At 45.4% G+C, this 24772-nt stretch overlaps 1 protein-coding gene across 3 annotated transcripts in view; it reads left to right on the forward strand.

Annotated features, from left to right (window-relative positions):
• The first annotated feature begins 757 nt into the window (after positions 1–757).
• SQOR (sulfide quinone oxidoreductase) overlaps positions 758–24772 on the forward strand; it is a 31616-nt gene continuing 7601 nt past the window's right edge. The window contains exons 1-6 of one of the 3 annotated variants that reach the window (XM_084817169.1): positions 758–1088; positions 13998–14248; positions 15761–15931; positions 17901–17954; positions 22166–22360; positions 24057–24266. In XM_084817169.1, the coding sequence (XP_084673295.1) occupies positions 14015–14248; positions 15761–15931; positions 17901–17954; positions 22166–22360; positions 24057–24266 (864 nt within the window). In that variant the 5' untranslated portion in view covers positions 758–1088; positions 13998–14014. The remainder of the gene's footprint in view (positions 1089–13997; positions 14249–15760; positions 15932–17900; positions 17955–22165; positions 22361–24056; positions 24267–24772) is intronic. The other 2 variants (XM_084817168.1, XM_084817170.1) reach the window with 2 other exon arrangements.

The raw sequence follows: 24772 nt of genomic DNA on the forward strand, positions 1-24772 counted from the left end.
AGCCGGAGTGCCACCACTGAAAAGGCACTCTCCTATCCACCTCTCCTCATGTGGTGGTAGTGGGCACCTTAAGGAGCGACTCTGATGATGAACTTAAGGGTCCAGGGAAGGAATATATGAGGAGATGGTCGTTCAGGTAGACTGGCCCCAAGCGGTTTAGGGCTTTGACAGTTAACCGCAGCATTTTGAATCGGGCCCAGAAAGGGATTGGAAGCCAGTGCAGAACACAAAGCAGCTCATAATGTTTTGAGGGGTGTAGCTTGTCCTCAGTTGCCCTGCGCTTTTTAATCAGCGTGCCCAAAGCTCAGGGGGGCCACGCACTTTCCTGTGCAGCGCGACCCGGTTTTTAATTGGCAAGAAAAGGGTTGCTGGGCTCAAACAACTCCCCCACCCCACCCCACCCAAAAACAAATCTGGGAGCCCTAGTCACGGATGAAAATAAATAGATGAAGGAAGGAAGCCGACCGAATCCCTATAAAACAGATCTGGGAACGCGTGGAGGGACTGCTGCTGGAGACTCATGGCAGTCATTCAGAGCAGGCGTAAAATGCAGTCTGCACGCGCTCAGGAGCTCTCGGCTCGCCTCTTCTCCCGCACGTCTCAGCAGGGCGCGGCGAAGAGACGGAGCCCGACGCCCTCTTCTTCCTCTGCCCCGCGGCTCCGCCTGTCTGCAGGGAGGCGTGTGTTTGCGCCGAACTCGGGCCTTTGCCCGGCCCCTCCGAGGGGCGAACCCGCGGCTCTTGCGCAACGGGCGGGCGGCGGCTCTCCGCGCGGAACGGCCGCGTACGCTGCGAGCAAGGCGAGCTGCGGCGTGGAGCGGGGCGGTTTGGCTTTTTGTGGCACGTGAGTACCCTGCCCCGGGACGATTAGGGGCGGCATTAAACTTGCACCTACCCTCTTTTCAAATCTCCCTCCGCCCCGCCCGCGTCCCTGTGCTTTTTAACAGCTGCACGAGGGACTAGAAACTTAACAGGTGAAACTTTACCCATCATCACTTTGTGCCAGCAAGACGCCACCTCTTTCTGCCTGTTATACATCCATCCAAAGGCTCCGGAGTTTTAAAGGGTGGGAAAGTGATAATTCGAGGGGTGAGTGTGTGTGTGAGAGTGGGGTGGGGTATGGGATTAGGATTTAATCAACTAGCATTCAGGGCCTGTTTTTTAGTTGCAGGGTTCATTCCTGGGACATGGTAATGAGGCGAGTATCTCTGAGCATGTGCAAATTAGCCACGGCCCACTAACCTACTAGCGGCATTACCCAATTCCAGAAATCTTAGTGAATCTCATTGTATTCATAGTTACCAAACACGGTGTGTGTGTTGGGGGTGGATGGGTTGTGGAATACATTTTGTGAAGAGGGCTGTGCCTTCTAAGATGGCCCCTGCTACCTGCCATGTTATTTATCTTAAGACAGTGGGGGCTGGTAGGGCAGAGGATGGGGCAGATATTCAGAATTCTGTTGAGATTGCCAGAGGAAGACAGGGGAAGAAACGGTGTGGCTGTCTGCAGCTGCACACGTCCCTGGTTGTGAGGGACACAAGAGGGTGGAAAGTCACTACCTCACTTGCCCTCAATATAAAACCACATCTGCTTTAAGAACAATTATTTTTGAAGTGTAAGTCAAAATATATATTTTTAATCCATTCATCAACTCTGCAAGAACATTGGAAGAGCCTTTCTTGATCCAAGGCCGGTCTGGCGAGTCCTACCACCTATTTTTCGCTAGATCGACTTTCCCAAACTTATGCTGGTTGGGGGGTTCTGGGAGCTGGAGTCCAACACATCTGGAAGGTACCAGATGGGGGAAGGCTGCCTTTGTTCCTGCCTCCAACAGCTGGCATTCTGTGGTATGTTATTGCTGAACATAGAGGTTCTCCTCAGCCGTTATGGCTAATGACTGTAGATAGCCCTATCTTCACTGAATAAATATTGCAACCGAGTAATAGATGTCTGGATCAGAGCAGAGGGTCTTCAGGGGGTGGGGTGGAGCTTCTTGAGCACCTATACCTATATAAGTGAATCACACTACCTGGGAGTCTGGTGGGTGTGGCCAGCCTTAATGGGAGCCACATCGCCATCATGGAAACACATGGAAGCAGGGTGCTCCCTCCTCCTCGGGAGCATGCAGAAGTCCTTAAGATTGCGTGACAGGCAGCAGTTCAGTAGGTGCAGCTTTCCCCAGGCTAGAGATGGTATGATGGGGAAAGCCGTGCTGGGTGAATTGCTGACTTTTCTACACTCTTTATTTTTATGTTTTAAAGCACAGTGCCCCTGTCAAAAGGTGGCAACTCTGGAAGTCAGATTCATTGCGTTCAGACCTTTCTCCTCTTAAGAGCATCATCATATTGCATGTTTACCTGGATTTTGATGGGGAGGGGCCGTAGCTACTGGTAGAGAGCGTATGCTTAAGGGTTGTTGTTCAGTCGTTCAGTCATGTCCGGCTCTTCGTGACCCCATGGACCATAGCACGCCAGGCCTTCCTGTCCTCTACTCTCTCCCGGAGCATGCTCAAGCCCATATTCATTGCATCAGTGATGCTATCTAGCCATCTCATCCTCTGCCGGCCCCTTCTCCTTTTGCCTTCAATCTTTCCCAGCATCAGGGTCTTAAGGGTTAAGGCTTTGTTATTGCTGTTTAAAGCCCTACACAACTTGGGACCAGGATATTTGAGAGAGCACCTTCTCCCACGCCTGCCTGCCGGGTCACTGAAGTCATCAGATGAGGCACCCCTGGTGGTTCCACATGGACCTGCAGTCTGCTTGGAATCCACTGGGAGTAGAGCTGTCAGTGTATTGGCCCCCTCTCTGTGGAACTCCCTGCCTGTTGATGTCAGGCAGGCACCAGTATTGTTTCATTTTCGGCACCTGCTGAAGACATTTTTATGCAAACAAGCCTTCCCTGACCAGCTGTGGTTTTATTGGCACAATTTGATTTAAAGGGTTTAATTCTGCATTTTGATTATTGTTGTTCCCCTTTCCCCTTTTTATTGTTCATAGTTCGGACATTTTACTGCATGTTGAGTGGTATATACATCTTGAAAATAAATAAGGGTGCAACCCTATGCATGTTTAGACACAAAAAAGTCCTACAACTCCCAACATTCCCTAGCCAGCCTGAGACAGTTGTAGGCCTTTTCTCTGTCTAAACATGCATAGGATTATGCCCTAATATACTTTGTCTACCTGGGGAGTCCCTTGAGTGTGTAGAAACCATTATATTTTCGAGTGGTCCCATTTCATGTCCTAATTGAGAGGTCTCAGGCCACCCAGAGTTGGTATTAGACAGGAGTGTGTGTGTGGGTGTAAGGCATTTTACCAGTAATGTAAAGAAGTAGTTCACACTCTGTGCCAATAAGTTCCACATTCAAATTAGGGTAGCCCCCTATGCATCGCCTCCCAGAACAGGGGAAATGCATCACCCTAAAGGGGATGCAGCTTTGCATGACCTTTGCACATGCTAATTTATAGGCATATAAATATAATCTGGTTAGAAATAATGACTATAAACTACTATATAACTTAAACAGAAATACAGTACCTCTCACCAGGGTGGGGAAGACTGTGACCTGTGTGTCTGCTCAGTCTCTTGTCCTGATGATAACTGTTGATGAGCAGCTTCAGAAGAACATAAGAAGAACCAAGAATACCAAAAATCTCAGCATATTCTAGCTTAAAGCTCCTACTGCCCACTTAAAGCTCAGACCAAGGCTCCATCTAGTCCAGCATTCTGTTCACACGGTCGCTAACCAGCTGCCCACGGAAAACCCACAAGCAGGACATGAGTGCAAGTGCACCCTCCCACCCATGTTCCCCAGCAGCTGGTGTACATAGGCACACTTCCTCTGAGACTGAAGGTAGCACATGACCATCAGGACGTGTAGCCATTGACAGCCTTCTCCTCCAGGAATTTGTCTAACCACCTTTTAAAGCCATCCAAGTTGGTGGCCATCACTACATCTTGTGGTAGTGAATTCCATAGTTTAACGTCAAGGCCCCTGCACTACCGGTTATGTATCTTTAAATCAGACTAGGACTGGGTAGTCCTTCAAATAGAGGACTGTCCTCTGTAAAGTAGGACACTGGGCCACCATGCTATTATTGGCAAGCTATTATTTTCTTAGTGCCCCGTAAGGGTTTTCTGGCCTTGTTCCTGTGCCTTTAACAGCAGCCCGATACAAAGATATCTGAAGGGTTTCTTGCATGGAGGTAAGTGATGGGAAAAGTGTAACTTGCTTAATTTCTGCATGTTGGACTGCTATTAATGACACAGGAGCAAGGTCAGAAAGAAAGGTGGCAACCCAACCTCTGATTTGCAACATGGGTTTGTTGATGATCAATAATAATGGGATAATAATACTTTACAATAATGAATATGAAGATCTTTGAACTGTCAGAATGAACCCAGATGCTGTGGAAATAAATCCACAGAAGTTACTAGTCCACAAGATTTTTAAAAAAATGTTGCATTCAATCCTAAAAGCATGTTCACATCTTTCCCCAAAATAATCATGATCATCCACGTCACATGTTTGCAGGGTAATAGCTGCAGCTCAGATGTGCATTAAATCCTCTTCAGGTCACTTCTGTTCAGCAGTAAATTAAGGCCGTAACCCTTTGCATGCTTAATTTTGGTTTGGGCTGTATGTAGCATAAACAAGACCTTTGGAGGTATTTGCTTTATAGCCAGCGCCTTTACTACCCAGAATTGTTTTAATTTGCATTCAGAGGTATATTTTGCTGACTTGTGGTTGCCATCTTTGCAGCCATAATTCTTCTAAACTAAACATGTCATAGCTGTGCTCGGAGTGGAGATGCATATATGAGCCAAGATTTTCTGAATTGCACAACCGGCCTCTCAAATTTAACTGTGCATTCTGCAATGGTGTTTATTGCGTGTTGCGCCATAGCCTAGGGCATATGTTCCCTTTTGCTCTAGCTGCATGCTGAGCAAAGCTGCACCTGTTGGATTTCTCTTAACTTTGTGCTCTTAATTTCTCTTAACTGTACGCTCTGCAATGGTGTTTATTGCATGTTGCACCATAGCCTAGGGCATACATTCCCTTTTGGTCTAGCTGCGTGCTGGGCAAAGCTGCACCTTCTCTTAAAAGCAGCAAAACAGAATAGGTTGAAGGAAAATTATGTATATCCAAAAATATAACAAAATTTTAATATAAATATTAATATTTCACACAAAATTTAAATAATTGATTAGCAACGTCTCAGCCACCCCCAGGACTTAGTCGATGTGCTTGCATCTAAAAAAACTGTTTAGAACAAAAGGTTTGTTTATATTGGTTATAGTAAACGGCTGCTTCAGGTGGAAGGAATTAGTCATTTTTTAATGTAGGGGGGAATGTTCCTTCCCCTCTTTCTCGCATGCAGCTACCAGTCACATGATGTGGATTTCAGTTTTTGTATATATAACAATCCCTGGTTCCATACAGGAATTCAAGCATCATGTTAATTTTGTTTTAGGAAGGGCTGTAATGATTCTTTACATTTTCTCCCGCTGAAGAGGATCAGACTGGACGAAATGCGTTTGTGATATTAGTATTGTGTACTTGTAATGGCTTGAATTTGGAAATCAGTATTGTGACTATGTATGGGGCCGCGGTGGCTTAGTGGTTAAGACGCTGAACTGCAGACTGGAAGGTCGGCAGGTCAGCAGTTCGAGACCCGAGTACTGCGTGACAGAGTGAGCTCCCGTCTTCAGTCCCAGCTTCTGCCAACCTAGCAGTTCGAAAGCAAGAAATTGCAAGTAGATAAATAGGTACTGCCTCGGCAGGAAAGGTAACAGCGTTCCGTGCACCTCGGTGTTCAGCCATGCCGGCCACATGACCATGGAAGCGTCTTCAGACAGCGCTGGCTCTTCGGCTTAGAAACGGGGATGAGCACCGCACCCTAAAGTCGGACACGACTGGTTGGGGACACCTTTACCTTTTATTGTGACTATGTAAAGCCTGTATATGTAAGAACATAAGAAGAGCCCTGCTGGATCAGACCAAGGGTCCATCTAGTCCAGCATTCTGTTCACACAGTGGCCAACCACCTGTGGACCAGGAACTCGCAAGCACGGCATGAATGCAACAGCATCCTTCCACCTATGTTCCCCAGCACTTGGTGTACATGGGCTCACTGCCTCTGGTCCTGGAGGTAGCACACAGCCAGCAGGACTAGTAGCCACTGATAGCCTTTTCCTCCAGGGATTCGTCCAACCCCCCTTTAAAGCCATCCAAATTGGTGGCCATCACTACATCTTGAGGTAGTGAAATCCATAGTTTAACTATGTGCTGTGTAAAGAACTACTTCCTTTTATCTGTCCTGTATCTCCCACCAATCAGCTTCATAGGATGACCCCAGATTCTAGTATCTTGAGAGAGGGAGAAAAATGTCTCGCTATCCACATTCTCCGCACCATGCATCATTTTTACATCTCTATTGTGTCTCCCCTTACCCTCCTTTTTTCCAAGCTAAACAATCCCAGCTGTTGTAACCTTCTCTCATAGGGGAGATGCTCCAGCCCCTTGATCATTTTAGTTGCCCATTCCTGCACTTTTTCCAGCTCTACAATATCTTTTTTTAGGTGTGGTGACCAGTACTGTACACAGTATTCCAAGCATGGTCGCACCAGAGATTTGTATAGGGGCAGTATGACATTGGCAGTTTTATTCTCAATTCCTTTTCTAATTATGCCTAACATGGAGTTTGCCTTTTTTTACAGTGGCCGCACACTGGGTTGACATCTTCATTGAGCTGTCCACCACAACCCCAAGATCTCAGTACATGTGATGGATTGATGGGCATTTTTGACTGCGATTAAGTTGTTTAAATTTTGTGTGAAATTTTAGTATTTATATCAAAATTTTCTTATATTTTTGGATATACATAATTTTCCTTCAACCTATTCTGTTTTGGTGATTGTAAGTGGCTAAGGACAGAACCAGTTTTTTTTCTTTGGTATTTTTCTCTTATAAACAGCTGGGAAAATAAATCCATTGAAGTGTCTAATCCTCAAGGTGGCAGTGGATTGGGGACCTGGAGTGGCATTTTGCTATGTACAAAGTGCAGTTGGGCAGTTCCACGATCATGTGGAAAGATTCTTAACCTGCAACTGCTCTTGAGTTTGCTGAACTGTCGCTCATGCAGGACCGTGTGGTTGCATAGCTTGCTTTGCGTGACTTTTTCCAATTGGAAGGTTTAATCATTAAGCCATATACCCTTGCAAAGAAGGAAACGGATGAAAAGGCAATGGCTTTAATCACAAGTTTGATAACAAGAGAGCTGTATTGACAAGGCAATCATGGGGATGTAGAGTGTATGGTGCTGAGAGTTATATACTTGCGCTACTTCCACCAGCATAGGGAGAGGTTAGTCCTTTTATTGCCTTCAAGTACAGGACAGTTTTGTATAAGCGTACTAGTTCAAAAGTTCTCTTCTTCAGTGCTTGGCCTTTGAACAATGTGTCCAGCAGTGCTTTGCACCTTGGATAGCTCCTTTAGAGTTCTGCCTCGTTCTGACTGAAACCCAGAGTGGATTCACTGCCCCACTGACAGCCCTAATGGGGTCACTGTTGTATGCTTTGTTCATTTACCCTGCGATACCTGGCCCTTCACTGATATAGAGCAGAGGGTGTTTGTTTTAGAGGGTGATTAAGAGATATAGTACGAAAACAAATGTCTTAAAATGTGGTATCAGTAGCTCAAAATATAGCTCAAAATATACCTCAATAGGTGCGGTGTGTGAAAATGGCAGGCTGCGCACTGCATTTAGTGTGCTTTAGTGTTCATGCGCCGGTATTTTTATATTGATGGGCGCTTGTGTCAAGATGCGGTCATCTCTCCCCACCCCCAGCCAAAGATTTAAATGCTAGAATCAGGGGAGGAGGCCAAACACTGTAGAACAGTGTTCCACGGAAAGAGTACTCGGTCCTATGGCAGCTTTTCCCAACCTTGTACCCTCCTGTTGTTTTGGACTTCAACCCCCATCATCCCCAGCCAGGATTGCTGATGGCAGTTGCATTGTCATCCCAAATGGACAATAGGTGGTTGTTGTTGTTGTTGTTGTTGTTGTTGTTATTATTATTATTATTTAATTTATTAATCGCCCATCTGGCTGGTCACCCAGCCACTCTGGGCGATGTACAACATACAATAAAATCCAGATCTGGTTGGATCCAGATTTAGTCATTCTTAGAGTAGACCCATTGAAAGCAGTGGGACTGAAGTCAATCCCATTGATTTCAGTGGGTCATGAATTAATGTGAATGAATGAAGGATTCATTATAGTCACAGACCAATATAAACTTTGATAGAAAGAACAGATATGGCAACCTTAGGCCCATGGTTCCAATCTGGCCCTCTGGAGAACTCCAAAGAGACATGCCTCCTTTCTCCCATCTGCCAATCGTTTGGTGGTTTCCTGGCTGTTTCGTGGCTTTTTCCCATTCTAAAAGGTTGAGATTAGAGCAGTGTGCAAACGCCCCCTTGAAGTTCTCCACCTTACTTGTGGGCAGAGAAATCTGGCAGACAATTTCACCGAATTACTCCAGAGGGAGTAGAAATTCTCAGCAGTTTCTCCCAGGTAGGACTCCCCGTTGGCAGGGCTTATAGCACAGCTTCTTTCTTTTGGGGCAAGGGTTTTGGGGGCCTTTGTGCTGCAACAGCATCAGCTGTCTTGGCAGGCCGGCCCCCAGTTTGCATCCACGGCCATGCAGGTGGGGGCAGTGTTGTGTCCAGCTCCAGGGATGAGGTGGAGTTAGTGCTCTGCCAAAATCTGTTCTCCAACTTCCCGAAAGTTTTCTCTCCACATGGAAGAGGCTTCCACTGTTCTGCCTCATTCAGGATGCTTTATAATGTATTTTTTGTGGTGCTTTTGAGCTCACCTAATCACAGCGAGCCTCCCGGGCTGCCTGCGTGTCCTGATCTTAAAAAACCCTATGGGAGGAATTACCTCATGGTGCCTTAAACTGGGCTTTAATTGAAGGGTAGGAAGCTGAGGAGGCTTCAGACTGCCAGAGAGATGATCTTATAATGAAAAACCGGACACTTGTGCTCCCTCCTCGGCCACCTCCTAAGGAAGGTAAGCCCAATAAACCCAACCCCAACCCATGAGAATTTATCCGAAATTTCCTCACCATTGAATTTCTTTTCGAAAGCAATTTCTCCTCTATCAGACTGAATGAGAATGGTCGAAAAAAAGGTGGGAGACATTTTTGGCACAACACTGGTTGAGGTGCTTCATCTAAGGCTTAGTTAACTGGCAGCAAGACCTTTAAGCTAAAATACGCTGGCTTTTTTTTGGTTTTGTTTTTGGCCCCTCCTCTTCTGCCACTGGCCCCAGCCACCACTGGAATGTGGCACTGGAGAGCTTCTCTTGCCTCGGCTGAAAGAGGTTCCGCACCAGTGTCACAGAGGTCGATTAGGCATGGCTCCTCTCGGCCTGCATCCAGGGCCGAAGTCCGGGCCACTTCAGCCCTCGAGTCCCCACACATGACCACCCAGAAAGGGATGGGGGCAGCAGCACACCGGCCAAGGGCCTGTAATGTTCTTAGGCGTAAACAGAACACTCCAAATACAAGTTTGCAAAGGTAGCTTTTACTGAGTGAGTCACAATACAAACTTCCATTCCTCTCCTTACAGTATCAGGTGAGTCTTTTTATACTAATCAGTGTAACACCCAAATGAGTCCCCCCATACAACGCAACCAAATACAAACATACATCATTAGAGGGCCCACCTGGACCCACTGCAGCATCTTTGCTTATTTGCTTTTAATTTCATAGTTGCTGGGCATGTACATGGTCCCAGATGGTCATTTCTTTTATTCTTTTTACTTTGAAAATATCTTACGCTTTTCTACAACAAAATGGTGTCCTGAGTACATGGGTTTAGCAGCGGAAGCAAACCTTAGGGTAGTACTACTGGTCTTACTTAGAGTAGGACTAACATTGGATTCTTCCCAGGCTGCGCAATCCTATGCAAGTTTAGACAGAACTAAGTCCTACATCTCCCAGCATCCCCCAGCCAGCTTGCTGGGAGATGCTGGGAGTTGTAGGACTTAGTTCTGTCTAAACATGCATAGGATTGCACCCTACATTTTATTCCTGTAGTCATGATGGCAGTATGATTAAAGTGAGTTAAAATTGGAAACTGCACATGCTTGCTCAGAGTATTTTTTTGTTAGGGTTGGCAAACAGGTTTTGTTTGTTTGCTCCAACTAGGGATGTACAGATTTTGTAAAATCGGTTCCATCTCCGTTTCACGGATTGTCAGGTGCCTTTTGTTCCATTGTCTACTCATTGGCGGAATTGGATTTTTGCCAGATTCACACTTGCAAAAGTACACAAATCCCCCCTCCCCCCCAAATGCACATTTTCATGCTTTAACCTATGGGGAAAGTGCATTTTCAGCCAGTGGTTTTTTTATTTTACGTACTTTTCTACAACTAAATTTGCATAAAATTCTGGAAAGTAAAAAAACACAAAAACTGGTCCGCAAGTCTGTGGATTCCATGCAACTCAGGGAAAGCCTGTCCTCTGCAGAATCCATGGGTCAGATCCACAGAAATCTGAACTCATTTGATTCTGTTAAGGATTTCTCTGACATCCCTAGTTCTAATGTATCAGGAATGTTAGAGCAGCAGTTGCAAAGTATGGAATGGCAGTGCAGGAGAAATGTTACTTGTGTGTTTTACAACTGAAGAAATACACATTGCTGTCAAGGGCCCCCCCATTAGATCTAGCGTCTAAAATTATCTAGCTGCAGCATTGTCAATTAGTTTGTGAATTATCCAGAATTATCAAGTCAGTTCTCATAATATTCACTAAATAAGAACATAAGAAGAGCCCTGCTGGATCTGACCAAGGATCTAGTCCAGCACTCAGTTCACACAGTGGCCAACCAGCTGTCGACCAGGAACCCACAAGCAGGACATGAGTGCAACAACACCCTCCCACCCATGTTCCCCAACAACTGGTGTACATAGGCTCACTGCCTCTGGTACTGGAGGTAGCACACAGCCATCAGGACTAGTAGCCATTGATAGCCTTTTCCTCCAGGAATTTGTCCAACCCCCTTTTTAAAGCCATTCAAATTGGTGGCCACTACTACATCCTGTGGTAGCGAATTCCATAATTTAACTATGTTCTGGGTGAAGAAGGACTTCATTAACTTTTTAAGAAAGTAAAATAAAAAAGATGAATCAGTGGTTGATTAAAAAAAAATGTTCCTCTTCCTCCTTTGAAAAGCCTGGCACAGGAAATGGGTGCAGTAAATCTGGTGATACAGAGAGGGAGCAAAGCCAAACTGTTGAACAAAAAGAGTTGAGTCATTTGCTACATTGTACAACATGAACGCCTTCCATACTTCGTGGGACATAGAAGCCTTGCGAAATCTGTGTTAATGTCATCCAGCTTCCCCCCCATATTAGCTGAGAAGACTGCAGCTTGCATGAAAAGGGAAAGGAGAATATATTTAATCATACTGTTTTAAAAAAATTGTGGACACTGGTCAAACTTGCAAAAAACAAGAAGATATTTCCTGCGTGCCACCAAGCATCTTAGCAATTCGTCTGAAAGTAGATTCTTTGGCTTTACCCCAAACTCCTGTGGATATTGTCAAGTGTCATGTTTTGGATTTTGCATAAAGCAACATCCATTTTTGAAAATCTTGTAAACTGCTTAAATTCCTTTGCAAGCACATGGGTGTAAGAAGCATAGATGTTGTCATGGCCAATGGCTGAAACAAATTGAAACTTGCAAAACAACAGCCCAGTACTGATTAGTAGGGCATTCAAAAGTGTAGTTAATTTACAGGTGAATCATATAGCCCAGGGGTTATACGATTCACAGCCCAGTTCTGACTGAAACTTGGAGCGGATTCACTGCCCCACTGACACTGGAGCCACCAGCCCCTGCTGGTTGCAGACACTTACTTAGGAGGAAGCCCAGAGCCAGCCAGAGACATTTTGCTGCTTGAGGTAAAGGACAAGATGCTACCCCTTCCCACATATAGAAGCCGGCTGGACAAGTAGTTGAATCTTACCTCAATGCTGGCAGTGGGTGAGCACACCTGAGAGAAGCAGGCTACCTGAAGGAGATGGCCCACACAGCTCTATCTACCAACACCTCACTCCTGCTCCCTGCCCTGCAGCACTTGCACTCTGTGGCAGCTGCCTTACTCTGCTTAATGATAGAGCCGGCTCTTTGAACTCAGTGGAACTTACTTTTGAGTCAACATGCAGAGGTGGCAGTGTTAATTTCCCCATACAACACTCCATTCACTTAAGGTGGAATCATTGTGAGTTCAGTAAGGAGAGCTGGGTTCATAGGGAACTGCCTCTTACTGAGTCAGACCATGGGTCCATCTAGCCCAGTATTGTCAACGTTTCCAGGGTTTCAGGCAGGATTCTTCCCCAGCCTCCCTACCTGGAGGTGGTGAGGATCGAACCTGGGACCTTTTGCATGCAAAGCAGGTGCTCCGACACGGCCACGGCCCCTCCCCCACAATTGTATTTCTCATGAGTCCCAAAGTTACCGCCCTTGCTGTATTTGAAATATTGTAGTGCCTGCATGAGCTTTGAGAAATAGCTTCTGTAAACTTGGCATACTGCCCCGTCGTTCCTAAGAACAATGCAACATGTTTGCATTCTGGATTCCCCTGACATTTCGCCGAATGCTGGAAAGGAACATAAACGTCGCTTTCAGCTGCCAAAAATGTGGAAACTGTCTCCAAAGGGATTAGTTTTGCTATCTTACTACAAGAGTAAGAAACAGATGAAAGCAAAAGTATTTTATCATAGTGTGTTTATCAAGAAAGTTCTTATGAGAGGTTTTAAAAAAAAAAAATTCTGAGAATAGATGCCAAGTAATAGTGATGGGTAACAGATGGCCCATGTGATGTATTTGATCGCAGTGGTTAAAGCATTGAGAATTATATAGTTGGAAAATGTTGGATAACAGGAACAACTCCGTATGCTTCCAGACACTAGGGGGTGATAGAGAATGTCCTGTAGCTTGATTAGTTCCCTATTCCTTGCTCCATCCTCTTCCTTCTTCCTCTGCAAAAAGCATCATGTGGTCTCTCTAGAGAGGAACCAAGTGATCATATCTCATGCCTTAAGTTACTTACACTCACGCACCCAGCGTTAGGAGGTACTTGTAGTTAAATAGCATCAGCCTTCTCTAACTGTGTATAAAGTACTAATAAAGTAAATTGATTTGAGCTTCTTTTAAACTGGCTCTAGCCTGCGTTTATTGCTTCCAATACTAAATTCAGTGTCACCATGTGTTCTCTATATAAAGCAACTCTGCTGGAAGTCAAACCAGACTTTCCAACAGAAGGTACTTCAGAGGTCATCTAGTCCAGCCCCCTGCTGATGCAGGAAATATGCTACTATGGCATCCTTGATTGGTGGCCAGCCAGGCTGTGCTTCAAAAATGGTAAAAAAAAGACAGTCCACCACCCTTCCTGATTTTGGTTTTATTTCTTAAGACTTTTAAAATAATTTATTTTTAAACTGGGAGGCTGGCTTGCTGCAAAGTGAAGTGTTGCCCTCCAGCACCATCTAGATTTGGGGTCAATAGAGTGGCTTCATGTTCAAACCCCACCTCTGCCTTGTATTTGGGCTCTTGAGTAAATTACTTTTCCTTTATTCTCACCACTTTGTCTTCTGGGAAATGAGTGTTCTGTTGACCAGCCATGCTTGTCATTTTATGAACGGGCAAGGTGCCCCCATGGCAGGCATTTTGTGAAAGTGCCCATGACATGCCTTCAAAATTACAACAGTGCCCACCAGCCCAAAAGGGTTAGGGACCCCTGGCTTAAACCACCCTCAGAGGTTTATTGTGAAGAGAGAGAGAGAGTGTGTGTGTGTGTATTTGTCAGATGGCCAGGTATGTTACCAGTACTCCTTGGTAGAAGGGTGTGATAAATAATGAAATAAAAAAGGCAATGTGTCTTTGCTTGTTTTGTTCACATCCTCTTTTCTTATTGCTTCACAGACTGAGGTTCACCAAAGATGGCAACTATTGGGTTCATGTCCTCGTGCACCTGTGCTCGTCCCATAGTGCCTTTACTTAGGCCAGGAATTCTAAAAATGGGTTCGCCCCAATTGCATACAACATCCAGGGCTGCTTCAAAGGATTACTACGAGGTGCTGGTGCTAGGCGGAGGTACTGGCGGGATAACCATGAGCGCACGGATGAAGCGGAAAGTGGGGGCCGGCAATGTGGCTGTTGTTGAGCCGCAGGAGGTAAATGTATGGTTAACCCTAGAGATGTGAAGGCTTGGGAAAAGAACAGGGAAAAATCAGGGGAAAATAGACATAAAACGTGTCCCCTCCCCCCAAATCCCTGGAAAAATAAACGCGGTGTGTTTTTTTTCCTTCCTGGGTTTTCCCACCATTTTTTCTGCTTTGCCCCATAAGAGTTCACATCTCTCGCTCTCTCACCCCAACAGAGCAGACCATTCCAAATACTAATAAGAGGTTGATTTGAACGCATTCCTCTCCCACAGGCATTCCAGAGAGAATGATCTTGTGGCATACCCTCTAATTTTGTACCGGGAGTTTTGTTGCTGAAGGGTAGTCCATCAATTTCCTAAATAAATAATGACCCGTGCATACTTTCCATTAAGTGACACGACAGGTCTATTAGAAAAGCCATTTGCCACTCAAAGTTTGTAGCCTCTCTGAATGAAAAAGAACAAAATGTGACTGTTTTTAGGCAAATGATCAGACAGAGTTGTGCACACAGAGGGTTTGGGGTTTTTTTGACTGGAACAAGAAGTCCCAAAGCCTCTGCTCCTACCATTTGGGTGGGATTGAATTGCTGCTCGCCCACATGTGGACGGTGTTGCTTTGTCCTTTGCTTTGTTACATTTCGGGCTGCAGCATTCTTGGCTATTTGGCGCTGGACCCAGAACAGGAAATACTCTGTGACCTAGAGAGATCACATATAGCTCTCCCATTCTAACCTGCCTAGCCCCTGGAACAACCAGGGATCTGGCTGAATTGGTGCATTTTAGTTATTAGCATCTGTCACCAGGTGGTGAAAATCTGAATATACAGCTGCTTTTCGGACAAAAGAGGTGGGGCCAAAAATGCCAGTATAGTCTAGCTTGTAGCCTGCCAGTAACTAAGCCTTGGGAGAGGCATTTCAACCTTTTAGAATGGGGAAAAAACTGCACAAAAGATGGGAAACCATCAGATAATTGGCTGTTGGGGATAGGGGTGGTGCGAGGGGAAGGGGGTGGGGCCAGAGGCAAGGGCAGGGCCATCTGGGGAGCCCCAGGTGGGACAGATTTGGCCCCAGGTCTGAGGTTCAACAACCCTGCCGTAGAGGATACGTCTATCAATGCTGCTAGTCTTGATAACTAAATGGAACCTCTATATGCTGAGACAGTATGCTATTGACTGTCACCTGCTGGTGTGGGGGTGCAACAGCAGGGGAGGGCTATTGTCTTCCTGCCCAGCTTGGGACCTGCTGGACTGTGCTTAGGTCCAATCCACCTGGGTAGTGGAAGTTGGTGGCTTCGATGTCTGTGGGGTGGTGAATCTGCTCTGGGTTTCAGTCAGAGCCAGTCAGAACCTCGTACCTTGGATAGCTCCTTTGGAGTTCCACCAGCCTGCCCTGCACCCAGGCTCTTTTTGTGTCTGAACTGCCCAGTTCCAAGTGTTCTTAAGGATTTTCCTTCCATTGTTCTTGCACTGGTGCCAGCTTTTATCATGAGTTGGCATGTTGTTGCTTCTACCGATCTCTTACAGAACCACTATTATCAGCCACTCTGGACCTTGGTTGGGGCTGGGGCAAAACGGTTGGCACCGTGTGCACGTCCAACAGCGAGTGTGGTCCCTTCAGGTGTGAAGTGGATCCAGTCCAGAGTGCAGAAGCTGGATCCAGACAAGAACTGTGTTCATTTGGAGAACAACCAAAAGGTAACGCATTTAAGCTTCCCAGTTATGCTTGTTCCTGAATTGCCTGCCCATTTAATTTTTCTCATAAATATATATAAAAACCCCAGACACATTTGTAAAAATTGGAAACCAGTATTATGGAATTTTATCTTTAGGTTAAGTTCGTTAGCGTTGGGTTTATTCATCATTGTCTTTGATCTATGCTTAATTTGTTCACTTTTACTTTTGTAATACATAGGATATTTTTCTCTGTTATATTGTGATGATCTAGTCTTATACGCAATAACACTGAATTGAATTTTTAAAGTATAAGAACAGAAACTATGGCCATTATGGGAGCTTGTTACCTTGATAGGGAACATTTGAAACTTTGGTTGGAAAGGCAACTTTGGGTGTTGTCAGAAGTTATGTAGCTTATCTGTTGTGTGTCTGATTGCTTTGGGCTGCAATCCAGTCCACACTTATCTAGGCGTAAGACCCATTGAACTTAATGGGAATTACATCTGAGCAGACATGCATAGGATTGCATTGTTAAAGTGTTGTATATTGGAACAGTTCATTCATTGTCACGTGATAATTAAACATAAGCCCCTCATGGGGAGGCGGGGCGAATCCAGATGAAAATGTTATGTTATAAAGGTCCATTCTTGGAAATATTGTCTGGGTTCACACAACATGCTAACCCACAATCAGTGGTTGAGTGTGGGTTGTTGTTGAACCGTGGATTGTTTGTTGAACAGTGGGTTAGGGTGTTGTCTGAACCCAGGACATTTTCTGCAGGGTGGCTTGTTAACCATGCAGTGTGGCTTATTTTTCTTGAAAAAGCCACCTTGAGAACCCGTGGTTTGTTGCTGGGTCGTTCAGGGTAGTTAACAAGCCACCCTGTGGAAAATGTCCTGGGTTCAGACAACCCACAGTTCAACAAACAACCCACTCTTAACCACTGAGTGTGGGTTAGTGTGTTGTGTGAACAGCCTCATTAAGAAATATCTCCTAAGACTGGCTACCCAAAGAAGCCTGGAGAAGAGATTCTTAAGAGGCAAGTATGATAACCATCTTCAAATATTCAAAGGACTGTCTCATGGATGATGGAGCAAATTTGTTCTCTGTTGCTCCAGAGCAGCTTTCCCCAACCTGGGTGTTCTCCAGCATGTTTTGGACTACTACTCCCATCAACCCCAGCCTTCATGGCCTGTGGTTGGGGATGATGAGACTTGTAGTCCAAAACAAGTTGCCAGGTTGGGGAAGGCAGCACCAAAAGGTAGCACCTGCACCGAGGGTAGGTTCAAATCGCAAGCAAGAGCATTTTGACTGAGCATGAGGACGAACGTCTTGGCAGTACAAGCTGTTTGATACTAGAACAGACCAGCTCAGGAGGTGGTGGGTCCTCCCTTGTGAGAGCTTTTTCAGAAGAGGGTGGATGGCCACCCATCAGAGATGCCATAACAGTAGGTTTCCTGCGTCAGCAGGGGGTTGGACTAGGTGAGCTTCCAGATCCCTTCCAACTCAGTGATTCGAATGGCTTTTGGTACCACAACCAAATGCATCACACAGGCCATCTGTTACCCATCACTATATTACTGGCACCTATTCCCAAAATGTATTTTCCTAAAAAGTCTAGTAAAAACGTTCTTAAGACACCCTATGAGAACATACTTTTACTTCCGCCTCTTGTAGTAATAGAAACATTAATCCAGAGGACGAGGCCGTTTTCATGTTTTTGGCAGCTGAAAGAGATTATTTGGATTCCTTTCTAGCCTTTGAGGCCAATTTGCCGGTGCAACATCCTTGGGTTGTAGACCCATTGAAATGAATGGGACTTAAGTTGATCATGACTACCTTAAGTTCCATTCATGCCAATGGGTCTACTCTAAGTAGGGCGAACAATGGATGCAACCCCATGGCTCCTGGAGAAACAGTTTTGTAGCAGAAATAGGTAACAGTACCTGCCTAAAAGTATGCTTAATGTAACAGTTTGCTTTTCTTACAGATATCGTACAAGTATTTGATCATTGCCCTTGGGCTCCAGCTACATTATGAAAAGGTAATTCACTGTAGTTTTGAAAGCTCTCTGTGTGGGTGTAAACAATGGCCACGATTCAAAGGCTTGGGTGCATCCAGCATTACTCCTGTTGTTCCTTCTTTGAGCAGTAGGGCAGCCTCCAGCCCCCCACTCTGTTGTATCACATATGGACTTTGAAAGTCCTTTTGGTTTCAGCATGAAGCTTAGGGCGGCCATCTGCCCGACTTTACAGAGAACAGTCCTCTCTTTGAAGGGGTGTCCAGTCCAAGCCTGTTCTAAAGATAACCCTAAGAAGGGAGAGCAAAGGGCCTTGACGTGACAGCGGACGGAGCAGGCACTCAGGTCACCTGGTCACTATGGTGAGAGGTACTTATCATTATTACATGTATTATTACATTTATATCCCGCCTTTTTTCCTCTTGAAAGGAACCCAAAGCGGCTTACGTAATCCTCCTCTCCGTTTTATCCTCACAACAACCCTGTGAGGTAGGTTAGGCTGAGAGTCAGTGGCTGGCCCAAAGTCTCCAGAGTCCCAGAGTCCCACTACACCACACTGGCTCTTTTGTACTGTATGTCTATTTAAATGATAATAGTTATTTCTGTATGTGCATCTTTACAAAGGGATTTATCTCATTTTGCCTGTGCGCACGTAGGACACACCATTCACACAATGGAGCTTTGGTGCTTCTAAAAATACTAAAAATGAGTAGAAACATTAGTTTCTGGAATGGAGCAAGTCAGCGGAGCTTGCATTTCCACTCATTTCAGGGATTATTTTAGAACATAAATATTTTAGAACATATTTTAGAACATAAGAACATAAGACCAACCAGCCACCTAGGGAAAACCACAAGCAAGGCATGAGTGCAACAGCACCCTCCCACCCATGTTCCCCAGCTACCAATGTATTAGCATTGGATTCTAGTATTATGAGAGAGGGAGAAAAATGTCTCCCTATCCACTTTTTCCATACGATGCATAATTTGTTATCATGTCTCCCCTTACTTGCCTTTTTTCCAAGCTAAAAAATCCCAGCTGCTGTAACCTTCCTGCACTTTCCTGCATTGAGCAGGGGGTTGGACTCGATGGCCTTGTAGGCCCTTTCCAACCCTACTATTCTGATTCTATGATTCCCTCATAGGGGAGTTGCACCAGCCCCTTGATCATTTTAGTTGGCCTTTTCTGCACTTTTTCCAACTCTTTTTTTTAGGTACGGTGAACAGAATTGTACACAGTATTCTAAGGTTGGTTGCTCCATAGATTTGTATAAGGGCAGTGTGATATTGGCAGTTTTATTCTCAATTCTTATCCTAATTATGCCTAGCATGGAATTTGCCTTTTTCACAGAAGCCGCACACTGGGTTAAGTATGCTTAAGCCAACTGGTTTCAAAGGGTTGAAGTGTCCTTAATTCTGTATTGGACTGTGGCCATGGTGTATGCCATTCATGTGCACGCAGTATGATTGTCCACATAGTGATCATGACAGATGTGCTTCCTTTATTTTCCTACAAGGAAGTACCTTTTGTGTGGGAATTGTGTAACGCATGAATCAGCCCTCACAAGCACTTCCCAAGCTGGATCATGTATCAAGCCAACGGAAGAGGCCTCTAGCAGAGCATCTTAAGAAGTTGAATGTATCCAAAGAAGGCCTAGTTCTGGCATCTAAAATGTCTGGCGTGGAATCAATAGGAGACTGAATGAGCACTGTGCTTCAAATAGCGGACACCTGCTGGCTGTGCTAGAACAGGGGTGGGCAGACTTCTGGCTTGTGGGATCTGCTTTGTTTTTTTTACTAGAAAGCCAAGATCCACCAACTGGAACTAGCTACAAAAAAACATACACTTAAGGATGGAAGAATTCTAAGCCCAGGCCCAAGACATTTTGCTGCTTGAGGCAAAGAACAAGATGGCTTCCTCTCCCATTTCATGTGCAAAAGCTGACTAGATTGTTTCCTCAACACTGGTGATGGAATAGTGTCCTCCATTGAACCTGAAGACAGCGGGCTAGCTTAGGGACATAGGGCAGCCCGTGAGTCACACAGCTCTCTCCTTCAACACCTTGCTGCTATCTCACACCATCTACTGCCTGAGGTGACTGCTTCATCCTGCCTAATGGTAGGGCTGGCCCTGAGCCCAGGAATTTGCTTTTGAGAATCAAAACTGAATGGAGGACATAGTCCTTCCACACAGAAATCTGCCCCTGGTCATCTTAAGCTTTCTTCATTTCAGCGGTATGATTTGGGGAGTCATTTTGTTGCTGCTATTGTTAAATGACCGGCAGTCCGAAATCTGTGTAGATCTACTGCAAATCACCCAGAGATCTACCAGTAGATCCAGATCTACCTTCTGCCAACCCCTGTCCTTTGGCTAATGGGCAGTATAGAAATGTACTAAAAAAACCCAAGCCTAATAGTGAAGGGTTTGGGAGGTCACCATTAGAAGTATATCAAGAACTCAGTGTCATCCCCCTCCCCGCAAAATATATTTTTTGTATGTCGAAGTAGAAACAAGTTAATGGCTCTCTGTTTCAGATTCATATACCAGTGCTCAAATTATTGCATGGTGGGGGGAGGTAGGAGAGCTCTTAATGAACTCCACAAGGTCTGACTCCCTCAGTTTTAACCACATCCTGCCCCTCCATAGCCCTCTAAACTCAGTAGTTCAGGGAGGCATGGCAAAGAGGAGCTGCTAGGCTCCCTCTGCCCACTCCCCATAATTTGTGGAATGGCCTATAGCAGGGATGGCCAATTTCGATGGGTTGAAAACAACCATCTAGGTTGAAACACAGAAACCACCACGGGTCACACCCTTCCCCCATCACCAAAAGTGGCTGTGCAGCTGGATTTCCAGTGATTCTGCTAGGGAACAAGACACGAGGGGAACACACACATACCCTATTTCTCTGCAGAATCACACTCCCCTTAGCTTACTGAACAGCTGCCTGGCAGGCTGCGGGGAACGTAGTTCTGCTGGGAAACAGGGCATGCACAGAATCGATGTGAATCCAGCAGGGTGGCAGCGGCAGGAGTCACAAAGGCAACCATGAGGGGCTGCACGCAGCCCATGAACCACGTATTGCCCGTCCCCGGCCTATACCAACCAAGCCACATGGGACATTTTACACCAGGGTTGAAGAACCTCAGGCCCAGGGGCCATATGTGGCCCTCGGGAGGGGAGGCCTTATCTGGCCCTCTGAGGTTTTCCATAAGGCCACACCCCCATTCTCCTGACCCGCCTGCTTTCCCCTGACCACCAATCATTTGGCAGCTTCCTAGCTTTTGTGCAGTTTTGTAAAAGGTTGAACTGCCTCTTCTAAGGCTCAGTAGGAGCTTTAAGCTAAAATAGGTTGGCATTTTTGGCCCTCCCCCTCTGTGTTTAGACACACCCCTTTTGTCTTCAGCCCCGCCCACCAGTGGAATGTGGGCCCTACCAGAATTTCTCTGAAATGGTTTTCAGTCCTGAGGCTGAAAGCAGTTCTGCACTCCTGGTTTATTTATTTATTATTTATTATTTATTTTATTTACAATATTTATATACTGCTCCACATCAGTGATTTCGGAGCAGTGAACAACAAGATAAAATAATAAAACCCCTTAATTAAAACAATTAAAACTTTTTTAAAGAACAGATTCTGAACTTAATAAACCACAAGTGGTCACTCAGGGAAGGCCTCTCGAAATAACAATGTCTTCAGGAGGCGCCGAAAGCAACACAACGTTAGCACCTGCCTGACCTCCAAAGGCAGGGAGTTCCACAGGAAGGGGGCCACCACGCTGAAGGCTGTCTTCCTGGTGGACTCCAACTGGGCCATAGGTCCATGCGGAACCACCAAAAGCAAGGTTGATAAAGAAGGCTATGCTCTCTGTTTACACAGTGAAGTGGCTTGTTGAACTTGATGAAAAATATTACATCAAGAGAAAAGCCGATGGAGGTAACTAGCTCAAAATATGATCTTGATAGCATGAAAGTCCATGGGAATTGTGTTACTTGAGGACACCCTCTTTTGAAACTGAACAGGTCTAAACCATAGGGCAGCCGTCCCCAACCTCGTACCCTACAGATATGTTGGACTACAGCTCCCATGGCCAATACTGGCTGGGGATTATGGGAACTGCAGTCCCACCCATCTAGAAGGCACCAGGTTGGGAGAGGCTGGCACGGTGTGAAAGGAGCAATTGCTCTGCAGGCTCAACACAATGAAATACTACACGGCTAATTTTGTTCTGTTACAGATCAAAGGCTTGCCCGAGGGGTTTAACTCTCCTAAAATAGGTTCCAATTATTCCGTTCACACAGTAGAGAAAACGTGGAAAGCTCTGCAGGGTTTCAAGGAGGGAAATGCCATTTTCACCTTTCCAAACACCCCCGTGAAGTGTGCCGGGGCACCGCAAAAGATCATGTACTTGTCAGAGGCCTACTTGAGAAAGGTACGTCCCAGCCGCTGCCAGAGGCAAAGCTGATTCATAGGTTTGTGCTGTTGACCTGCTGAGCTGGTAACAAATGTGCTGTAACAGGAAAGATCCCGTTCTTCCCCTGCATAGATTTTATCAGTTTGAACTGCTGGAATGGTCTGTTTTTAAGTGCTAGGGTTGGCTACTGTGTGGTTGTTTAGGGCTCTCATGGGGTTGTAGAAATCTGAGTCGGTTCATCTGAATTTAGGGTGATTGATTGATCAGCTCTACATTAATTTGCATATGGCAGAAGCAATAGTTGTAAAGAAAGGAGCATACTTTTGCTTTTGGGATATGTTGCAACAGGCATCGTATTAGAAGTGCTTGCCCTCTGCAGTTTTATCTGTATGTATTTTTTTAAAATATGTCTGTAATGTGTTGGTCAATTAATTGGGGATGCCTTTTTCATCCATTTTAAAGGCTTCTCAAACTTGATTAACCAATTAATGGATTAAAGGTTGTGGCCATTGTTTTAGCTGTTACATGGCTTTGTTCGTGTGATGATCTCACTGTACAGGTTGAGTGGCTTTTGTCTTATATGTTGTATAACTTGTCTTGAACTTGGAAGAGTTCAAATAATTAACTTCAGTCCTAGTGGAAGAGGCAGCTTTTAGCCAAGTGTGCTTATGTGAGCTTGAGACCAACATTTCAGAGGGGTGCACTGTCCAACTGTAGTAAGGATCTAACACTGAGACTCGGAGGAAAGATCTTGGTGCTCACGCCTTGAAGCGGCAGTCCTCCAGTGAGTTGGCTTTCCTCTGCGCCAAGCCCCAGGGAAGCACTGCCTCAAGGTGGTCCCAGCTTAGTGGTAGACCCTTTGCTTTGCACACAGAAGGTCCTTGGTTCAATCCCCGTCTTCTCCAGTTAAAAGTAGGTGGAGGCTGGTGGCTCCAATTCTATGAATCCATTCTGGGTTTCAGTCAGCACCAGCTGGAACTCTAAAGGGGCTATCCAAGGTGCTAAACCCTATCCCTAAAATAGGTTCAGCACCTTGGACAGCCCCCTTAGAGTTCTGGCTAGTTCTGACTCCCGCTCAGAATGGATTCATAGCCCCACCAAAATCAGGGCCACCAGCCTCTAGGAAGTGATGGGAAATAGCCATCCAGCATGGAGGGTGCCTGGAAGGCATATCCGCACTGACTGGTAGTGGTTCTCCAGGGTTTGATGTAGTCAGCTATTCCAGCCTTATCTGTAGATACTGGGGATGCTTCTAGATGAGGCTTTTGTCCTGCCTCAAACAGATTTTTTCCTGTGTGTGTATATATTCCAGATGACGTCTTCCATTTGTAACTCCCCCATGTTTTTCCTCTGTTTCCATCTTTTCTTACCAGAAAAGAAATTGGTTGAGGAAGAAATGATGGAATAGACACACAAGTCTTTTGATGGGTAGCTCTAGGAGCTGAAACCTGGTTTCAGATGGGTTGGGGTATAACCCCCATACCCCCAGCCTGTGTGGCCCAGAGCCCTGTTGACTGGGGGTTATGGGAGTTGTAGTCCAACACATCTGGAGGATGCCAGATTGAGGAAGTTGGTGTAGATTGCTTAATTATTATAACTCGCCCTGACATAACATGTGATATGGGATGAGATATAAATTTTATAAATCAATAAATAAATCACAACCCTTTACCCACTTACTTCGGCGCTAACATCATTTCTCCTCCTCCCATAGAATGGGAAACGGCCCAAAGCCAACATCATCTTCAATACTTCTCTTGGAGTTATTTTTGGGGTTCAGAAGTATGCTGCCTCTCTGCTAGAGATTATCAAATCGAGGGACATTACAGTGAACTACAGATGCAACCTTGTTGAAGTTCGAGCTGATAAACAGGAAGCCATCTTTGAGAACTTGGACAAACCTGGAGAGATGAAGGTCTATCAGGTTAGCAAATGGAATCTTTCAGGTGCTTCTGTTTAGCAGGTTAATTTGATCGACTGTCCTCATTTTCCTGCTTATAGCTCAGATGGGCTGTTTCTTAGAAGAAGCAGAAAACAGTAACTTAAAATGTTGATGAAGTATGTGATATGGGCAGCTGGTTGATATAAAAATGTTTTATTGTGTGCCGTTTGGTTTTAATTTTTGTGAACCGCCCAAAGAGCTTTGGCTATCGGGCAGTATAGAAATGAAATTAATTAATTACAAAAACCAGGAGTCTTGTAGCACCTTAAGAGACTCCCTGTTTTTAATGGCGTAAGGTTGTGTGTGTTTTTTGCTGCAACAGACTAAGCACAGCTACCCCTGTGGAAATGGTTGATAGAAGTGAGTCAAAATAATAGCCTTCCCCCACTTGGTGCCTTCCAAGTGTGTTGGTTTGCAACTACCATATGGCCAATGGCCATGCTGGCTGAAATGATGGGAAGAACATAAGAAGAGCCATGCCGGATCAG

The sequence above is a fragment of the Heloderma suspectum genome, chromosome 11 (genome assembly GCF_057233095.1).
Source record: "Heloderma suspectum isolate Gila_16-S chromosome 11, 16-S_ref, whole genome shotgun sequence".
In the NCBI taxonomy this organism is placed as follows: Eukaryota; Metazoa; Chordata; class Lepidosauria; order Squamata; family Helodermatidae; genus Heloderma; species Heloderma suspectum.